The following is an 8,898-nucleotide window of genomic DNA, read 5'->3' on the forward strand; positions in this document are numbered from 1 at the left end:
AAAACAGCAAAGGAAGTGATTCTGGGGCTGTTACTTTGTTCAGTTTATAGTTTGGGGATGATAGACACATCAGCATGCACCTGGATTCTAGCTTCTGAGAAGGGCATTTGGTTTGAAAGTTGCTGAATATCCCAAGTAGTAATTGGGCAAGGTGGGGCTTTGCTTGTGTGTTCCCCTTGCGTTCCCTTTCTCTAGCCTGAGTGGGAGTCCTCGGACCTAGCATTGGCAATGTGCCTTCTTAAGGGTGTTGGCACAAATGGAGCCACCCCAGCTGTTCAAACATCAGCAGCTGCCAGCATCTTGTGGACATGCACTGATGATGGCAACAGGGAGAGATTTTGGCAGGGCTCAGCAACCCGTAACGCCCAGGCACAGTTGAGTAGCATAGACAGACAGAAGCTGCCTCTCACCCTTCAGCACACCACATGTTCCTGGGGAACTTGATGCAAAATTATTCATGGGTGACCTGATTCTGTCAGGTTGGGTGCAGAACAGAGCAGGTGCCTTGCTGTGATCTGCTGGTCAGCTGTTGGTGGTGGGGCTGAGCACCGTGGTGGGGATAGAGTCATCTGGTTCTGAACTGGGAACAAGCACCTGCTGTCTTGCCTGTTGCAAGATGTTTCCCAAAAGTGTCTGGCAGTGTCTCCTGGTTCCTGCTGGGGAGCCTTTCTGGAGGGAGCACTGTGTATATCCGTGTGCTCCAATACCAGAACTGTGGATGCTTAGTTAGTGAGGTGCAGATTGTGTAGCAGTTGGGACCATTTATTGCTGAGGTATTGCTCCCTCCTTAGGATGAATGGCAGGATGCATCTCCAAGCAGTATCTGTAGGAGACATAGGAAGATTCGGGTCTCCATGTACCCTTAGCATTCCCTTTTCTGCTGTGGAGTGTCTCAACAGTGGCTGAGCCCATTATCCCAACCCTTTACATCCCTTTACCTGTCATCTTGTCTTCCTAATGGTTCTCTTCTCCACCCCATCCAGCTGGTGGAGTTGGAGGAGTTTGTGGCTGCTGTGAAGGAGAATGCGGAGGCTGTGGAGGAACGGCAGGAGACTGACTCCATTCCTCTGGTTGATGACATCCGCTTCCACATCACCAGCAACGTGCAGACTTACAGTGCCATCGAGGAAGCCAACCAGAAACTTGAAGCTCTGGAAAACCTCCTGGCCAGTATAGGGCTTGAGTGCTGATGTGTGCAAACCCTGCCTGTCATATGCAGCCTGCGTAGACCCTGCTGGGTTGGCTTGGAGTGCAAGAACATCTGAGTCTCTGAATGTCTCTCTTCCCCTCTTTTGTCCTTCCCATCCACTCTCAGGCATGGTTTCTTTTTAATTTATTTATGTCTGGACATTTGCATGTCTGGTTTGTGTTTGATTTTATTTTGGTTTTAGTTTCTCCTTTCAGACGTAGCTCCCAAAGCTCAGCCCAGATCAGTAGCTGCTCCTTTGTATAACACGGTGCAGACAGGAGACTGCGCGCTGTTGGGGGATGGTAAGGGAGCTCTTCTGGGGGACTTGCTACTGCCTGGTATTAGGATCCATCCTGTTCTGTTGCCCAACAGCATGTTTCTGAAAGTGGTTCATGCTGGGATACCCATTGAATTGCCACCAGTAGAGGAAGAAAACTGGGTTAAACTCTCCAAATAAGTGTATTGGAAGGGAGGTGTCTTTTCTTTCACTGTCAGCATTATAAGATTGGCAAAGGTGGGCAGTGCTTCCCTAACAGGGACACAGGGGTACTAGGCTATGTGGAAGGCACTGTCTTCACCTGCTATTCTAGTTCTTAGATGAAAAAAACCAAAGTGATTTCCAGGTCTTCCCTAGCTTTTCATTGCTTTGAAGTGCTCATAATTTAAAAGCTTTGTTTTCTGAACAAACAGCTTTGGGAATACAATAGAGACCAGAGTCCTTCCATTCTTAGAAAGCAGTAGCTTTCAATGCACAAAAAAAGAGATGGCACCCTTTTCTTCCTAAGGGGAAGGAAAGAGCTTCTTGGAAACAGCACTTTTCCCTTTCTCTTTGTCCATTGTGGTAGAGCAAAAGTGACTTGCTGGTGTGTCAGGGAAGAGGGGATAATTGGAAATCTTTCTGGAAAGGAAAAGGGGCTTTTTGGGGCTCTCACAGGGCAGCTGTCCCGCTTGTCAACCTTCTGGCTTTCCTCAGCCTTGAGCCTTGTTAGCTTCATTGTTCTCCAGGAAATTCACTGTTTGTACTAATGAATGTTTTTGAATCTGTGTTCTGCAGTAGGTCGCGTTATCTCGTGTTGTCTCCCTAGACTCCTAATGAGGGTAATGATGTTCTTTCTCCTCAGCACTAGTCAGGGGGTGATACCCCTGCAATAAAGCTTGTCTTGCCCAGTTGGCTGCCCCCAGAGCTGGTCGCCTCCAGAATGGCATGCTGTGAGAGTCCAGGTCTCCAAGGCACGGGCTGGGTGTACTTTGCTGTGCTGTGAGTTGGGAGGCAGAAGAGGCGTTGGGTGAAGCACAGAGAATCTTGCACAGGCAGCGGGCTGCCGTTACTAACACATATTGTCATTTTGGTCACTTTGTGAGGCAAGAGCTTGAACTAATCCATGTCAGGTGTGCTTTTATTGTTTGAGGTGGGAACTGGGCATAGATCCCCCGCAGCTTCAGGGTGTTGTTTTCTGTAATGGTGGTGGTGCTTCGCATGGATAAGGAAAGGGTTTGGAGATCCAGCGTTTGGCAGGCACTTGCTTCGGGTGTGGATGTGCTGGGAGGATGGGTTTCTCTTCTGTGCTGATCTCACTTGGTTAGAGACTGATGCTCCCGCACCATGTGAGAACTGCAGCCTCACTGCCCCTGCTCAGAGTATCTGCCTGTATCAGGCGTGTGTTGAAGCTGTTTGCAGGTACGTGGGCAGGCTTTGGGCACCAGTTGCAGTAAGCAGGCTGGGTTTGGTTGTGGTGAGGAGAGGGCGCTGGAGTTTGGCCGCTGTTCTGGAGAGAAGCTGGACTTTGACAAAATCACATGTCAGGATGGAGTTGGCATTTAACAGAAGCTGGAGACAGAGCTGGGGGGCAAGAATGAAGTGCATTGACAAACTGAACCCTGGATGCTTGTGCATTTTTGTCATCTGTGTTTAACTGGTGTCTCTTTCAAAACAAGTCTCGGGGGCAGCGGATGGTGGCAGCAGGGCTAGTCAAGCAGGGCCTGCTTCAATTCTTCTGTTTCAAAATGGTTGCGAGGAAGTGCAGGGAGTTCCTGTGGTTTGTTTTCTGCAGCCATATTAGGATGAGGGAAGAGGATGTGTCTCTGCAGGGGTGTGTTGCTGTATGGAAGCAGGGAGCAGCGAGACTGCTTCTGTTTGGGGTGGTGACACGGAGGAGAGCTGTGCATTTGTTGTATGATTTGTGGAATGTACCTCCATGTCCATCTGTAAGCTCAGTGTGGCTTTGACAGGACCACCAAAGAGCCCAGCACAACTTGACCTGGTAAAGGCATCTCAGTAAACTTGGGGAGGGGAAAGTCTATTGAGAAAGTTTTAATATGAAGCTCCATATATTTTGGAGAAAGAAGGGTGAAAGCAGAACTGCCTGTTTTCTTGCTCAGTGGAGTGTCAGGCTCATGAAAGCCTGCTATAGAAACCGGCAGCTTAACCCAGCTGGTTCAGTTCCCCAGCGTTTCTCCTCCCTGTGTGGCTGAAGATGATACTGCAACTTCAGCAGAGTGTTTAGTTTATCACATCCCCTTTGCTCCTCCGGCATAAATTCCGCATCTGACATCTTAGTAGTCAGCTTTCCACAGCAGTGGTTGTGACAGCCCTGCACGAGGCTTGCGTGGAGAGCCACCAGAGAACAGAACATGGCCTTTGCCTTCTGCTTGTACTGAACAAGATGCAGAAACGGGATTACCAAGGAATGTGCTAATGCTTTTCTCTGCAGATGCCTCAGCTGCTAAAGCAAATGGACACTGGTAGCGGGCAAAGCAGGAGGAAGGCAGAGGAGGGGCAGCAGTGCTGGGAAGTGTTTTCCATATGGTTGCTTTTGAATAATTCCATTCCTGCATCGTTAAGCGTGGAGTAAGTGAGGCTGCACTTGTACACGTGGGAGGAAAGGTCAGTGTGGCCTTTGGATCTGCCTCCCTGGTAGTGCAGTTCCACGTGGGCTGCCGAGCAAATGCCAGTCTGTCTGTGTGCACTTAGTGGTCACATCTGTGAGGCCCGTCAGATTGTCCAATTACTGCGGGTCCTTTCACCACCCCCATCCCTTTTGGCAAAACAGGGCTATCAAAAAGCATGCGTAAGCAGATGGTCAGCGTACAGGCAAGCTCTCTAATTAAGATGAGCCAGGTCAAAACTTAGATTTGAATTCCCTTTATTCTTGCTGCAAATAATTTTGCCATGAAATAAAAACCTTTTGATTTTTCTTCTGTTGCCAGTGTCCTTCTTGTGTTCTGTTGCCTCTGTCCTTTTTGTTTACTACTAGCCACTTACTGAATTAAGAAGATTGTAAGATTTATCGGAGCAACATTATATTTAAGAAGAAATGTGTAAGCATGTGTGCAGCAATAAAATAGTATATTTCACTATATCTGTTCCTGCTGTGGCCTCTCTGTTACCAACAGACAACATCAGTGTGGCTTGATTTCTGGAAGGACTGTGGTGGGCTCCTTCAGCTTATTTTCCTGCACCTGGGCCAAGGGCTGGGTCCACGCTGTTTGGCTTCCGAGCAGCGAGGAAAGTGTGACTGCTCTCCTCTCTTGGTGACCTGCTCGTACAATCCTGCCAGAACATGGATGTAAACCACCAGATTGTTTTTATTGGCTCCTTTCTCTCGGGATTATTCTGTTTCATTAGCAGCATCATGGCACAGGCTTGGCCAGTGTGGTGGTGATGTGTCAGGGAGGTGTTTTTTACCTGGGAAAGTTACTCTGGTCAGCCCCTAACAGGTACGTTTGCCCTCCCTCTCTTCTTGTCACCCTGTGCCTCTGTCATTACTGACTGTCCATTAAATCCAAGGATGGAGATTTCTCAGTCTCTGTACTTAAACTGTTCAGACTTGTTCCGTGCACTCACGGAGTCTCTGAAGCATGTGTTTTCTCCGAAACCTTGAGTCAGCTGAAGCATGTGGGCAGTCCTTCCTCTCTGAGGACACAGACGCTTTCTCTTCTGCCCTGGACGTCTGGGTGGCTGCGACAGTTTCTGTGGCAATAACTGAGCTGCCTGTGTGCAGCCCCTGTGGACTTCAGAGCGTGGCTGCCATTCAGGGAACAAGGATCCAAGCTTGTCCTGGTGGCTCCATTTAGGAACGTGCAGTTTTCCAGGGGGGTATACTAATAACATCTGAATGACTGATGCTGTTGAAGGGAAGGACTGGGCTTGGAAAGGTTCAAGCACTAATTGGGCTTTTGGGACTCAAAAAATGGCGCTTACAAGGAGTATCGTTGTGCTGTGAGAGCCTGGAGTAAACGATGAGCCTCTTCAAGAGGCTCGAGCTGTTCATGTTGGTACAGTCACGGTCAAACTGTGGAGATGGCACCTTCCCACGTAGCAGCTTGCACTCGGTGTGCGTTGACAGACTTGTCTGCTCAGGGTGACACTGTTTTTCTCTTGCTGTGGGCAGCCTGGCGAGCCCCGTCACAGCCTGGGGAGCTGGATTGTGTCTGGCTGCGCTCAGCTCCCGGGGATGAACGAACCCAGCTAGGGCTGGTGGTGAGGAGCAAAGGCTTGGTTCTCTGCTGACAGCAGGTGGGTGTGCTGCCAGAGCAGGTTGTTGTTTACCTTCTAAGCTAAAACAGATTGGACATAATAAATTTATTAAGATAAGAGAGGCCACGCTGGCTACCCGTTCATCAGAATTGGGGCCTGTTTTGAATAAAGGTGCTGGCTCTGCTGGGGTTGCTGCCTGCCTTGAAGAAGTGCTAAGGGAGAAGGGCAGTGAACCTCTTTTTCTCGAGCTGCAAATGGTTTCTGGTGTTTTAGGTTGGGAATTGGAGGTGGGTTATTGGCAGTAACCAAGGTCAGGGTTGTAGAGAGGCAGACTGTTTGTTAGGGGACAGCATTTGGGTGCAGCTACGGACGTGCAGACCTTTAAGGCCGAAGTCAAGCTACAGGCTTCAAGCTCTGCGCGATCGGCATCTGGGGAAGAGAGCAGGCATGCACATGCCTTTTTGCTTTTCCTAGTCGGTTAACTTTGTAAGCCTACGTGTTCTGGGCAAGGTTTGGAGGACATTTCAGGAGGCTAAAGAAAGCCTTGGAAGAGGATCAGTACCATGCAAAGAACTAGCTCTGATCCCAAGGGTCTGGCTGCTCGGTTCCCAAAATAAGCTCTGAGAAATGAGTGTGAGAGCTTTTCTTTCCCTCCTCCTGTTACCAACAAAGCAAGCTTGAGGGGAAGGAGAGCAGGATTGGAAAGTGAGTTCTGCTCCCTCCTGACTGCAGCGCTCTGCCAGTGGGTCTGTTTTGCTCCCTGCTCTGTTTGCTGGTATGGCAGAACGCAAGGCTGCTGCTTTGGCACGGTGAGTTAGGAAAGGTGGAGGTGAAAGGAGTGCTATGGTATGGCCAGGTGCATCAGCTCATGGGCTCAGCGTAGGGTGGTGTTGGTCTTTTTAAAGATTTAACGCAAAATAATTTGATGTAGCTTTCCCATGGAGGAAACTGAGCTGGTCCGTGTTACACTGGGATGTCATTAAAACCCCTGTAAGAAAAAATGCCTCCCTCTGTTCTTTTATCTTATCACTTCTTTGTGAGCTAGGGTCATCCCAGTACCATTTGTACAAGGCTGCAACAGTGATGAACCACGCGAGCAAGGCTGTGCAGAGACCTGCTCTGAAGGGAAGGCAAGTAAATGTGTTAGTTACTGCTCCTTGAGATACGCTTTAGGAGATGAAGGCTGATCTTTCATATCAAGGCTAAGATGACATTATATCTCTCCCTTCTGTTCAGAAGGTTTTATTCTAACACATTCTTGGCACAGCATAGCAGAACCACCAATATTTCTATGAATTTTATTAAGCTTGCTTCCATAACAGGAGCCAGCAATCTGCTCTCTAGAACTCCTTTTCCACCCCCTTTCTCCCTGGATCTAAATCTGAAAATTATCCAGGAGTTTTAAAACAAGTTTGTTGGCGGCAAGTTCAATCTCCTTCGCTTTCCCAAAGGCTCTCTTTAGAGCTGTCCAGGAAGCTTTTTCTGCTGTGCTGCTTCTCGGGTCTGAGTGCCTGTCGGGCACAACATCTTCAAAGCCATTCAAGGCACTGGCTCTGGCCGCGCTGCTCCTGGGGTGGCTGCTCCTTCCCTTCCCAGGGTGGGGGGAGCTGGTGTTGCTTGTTTCCTGATTTTGTGTGGCCTTTTCCAATCATGCATGCTTTTAAACAGCAGTGTTCCAGGTCTGAAAGCATGCAAGGGGAACGTACTTCTCTTGCTGTGCTGACTGCAGTGCTCCCAGTGCTGGCTGTGGGAACAGGGCAGACTGGCCTTGCTTTTACTGGGAATCTTTGACAGGCTGGGTTTTGGTGCAGAGCAGCCGTGGCACGGGATGTACATACACTCGGCACAGGAAGAGAGGGCTTGGTATTAAAAGTGCTCAGGGTGAGCCCTGGAACCTTAGAGCCATCAGGGCTTTTGGTACAGCAAACACAAGGGCTGCCCTGTCCCGCAGGCGGGCAGCCTGGTGCTGTCATTGCAGCACGGGGCTGATTCTGCCATCCAGTGTGAAGGAGAAACTGGTATATTTTTTTTTTTAATAATCTGGATGAGGAACCAGAGTTGTTTGTTTCTAACCTGTGGGTATCTCCTGTTCAGGGCTCACTGTGTCAGCCTGAGGAGGGTTTTGCTGGCTGGTGTGGCCATTGCATGGGTTTTCATCTAAATAAAGGCGTGCCTGATACCAAGGCTGCTGACCTTGGGAAGGCTGGAAGGCCTTGCTTTCCCTGGGGCTCTGCCTCATGGCAGGGTTTATGGTGGTCTGGCAGGGACTTGCTTGCTTTTGGCCATGGACCCTTCCTAAACTGATGCAGGGCAGGTACTGCTCATCCTTTGCACCTGAGCTGTTGTTGCTTCCCCTCTGCCGTTCTCATCCTTGTGTGTTTTCTTACGAGACAAGTGTTTTCCATGCTGGACATCTTGCCCTCTCCTCAGCTCCCCCCTCACCAGCCCAAGCAGCTTTTTTTGCCAAGTTTCCTCTGGTTAGACAGCAGCACGTATCATGCGATCCGTCTACTCTTAACTGATCTCTCAGGAACTGTTTTTCATCTGAATTCCTGGAATATTTCCATACACTGAAGAGTTTCCTCTGGAGGGAAGGGAAATGAATCCCATTTCTCCCGAGGAGCAGTGGCCACGGGAAGGTCAGTTGTTTGGCTTACTCCGTTTGGGAGATGTGGGCTCTGCGGTCATTGCTCAGAGACAAGGCTGTTCAGTTTAACAGGGGAGTTGCTGGCAGAGCAGCGGGAAGGTGAGTGGGAGCTCCGCATCCGCAGCTTTTGGAGAAAGAGAGCGTCCCAGGCTGACCAGCTGGGAGAGCATTGCCCTGTTTCTGCGTGCGAGGGAGGCTTGTGCTGGTATGAGGAGAGAAGAGCAAACGGCCACCCAAAATCCCCGCTTTAGAGAGCCTGGAGTGAGCAGGAGCAGCAGCAGCAGGCAGCCAGGCTGCCGGCACGGTGTGCGGTAGCGGTGGTCTCTGGTGGTACGGTGACACCTGCACCACCCTGTTGGCTCCATCCCCCTTTCCCTGTGCTGGGATCTGCCCGAGGCTGGGCAGGGACACCGGCAGCCTGCTTGCCCCCACCAGCAGCTCTGAAGTGAATGACAAACCCACGTCTCCACCCTCTGATGGGCTATAAATCCCATGCTTAACCGTCTGCCAGCAGCAAATGCAACCGAAGCGCTGCTGGTTTATATGCTGAGCAGACCTTCTGAATTAAAATTCCTCACTGCTCAC

The 8,898-nt window shown here is 50.0% G+C and overlaps 1 protein-coding gene across 2 annotated transcripts in view; it reads left to right on the forward strand.

The window, feature by feature from the left end:
- Positions 1-4,546, forward strand: part of ABTB1 (ankyrin repeat and BTB domain containing 1) — a 28,573-nt gene extending 24,027 nt beyond the window's left edge. For both annotated transcript variants that reach the window (XM_056337179.1, XM_056337180.1), the window contains one exon: positions 984-4,546. In XM_056337179.1, coding sequence (XP_056193154.1) covers positions 984-1,190 — 207 coding nt within the window. In that variant the 3' untranslated portion in view covers positions 1,191-4,546. The remainder of the gene's footprint in view (positions 1-983) is intronic.
- Positions 4,547-8,898: the final 4,352 nt, after the last annotated feature.

This window comes from Falco biarmicus, chromosome 4, assembly GCF_023638135.1.
Source record: "Falco biarmicus isolate bFalBia1 chromosome 4, bFalBia1.pri, whole genome shotgun sequence".
Classification (NCBI taxonomy): domain Eukaryota; kingdom Metazoa; phylum Chordata; class Aves; order Falconiformes; family Falconidae; genus Falco; species Falco biarmicus.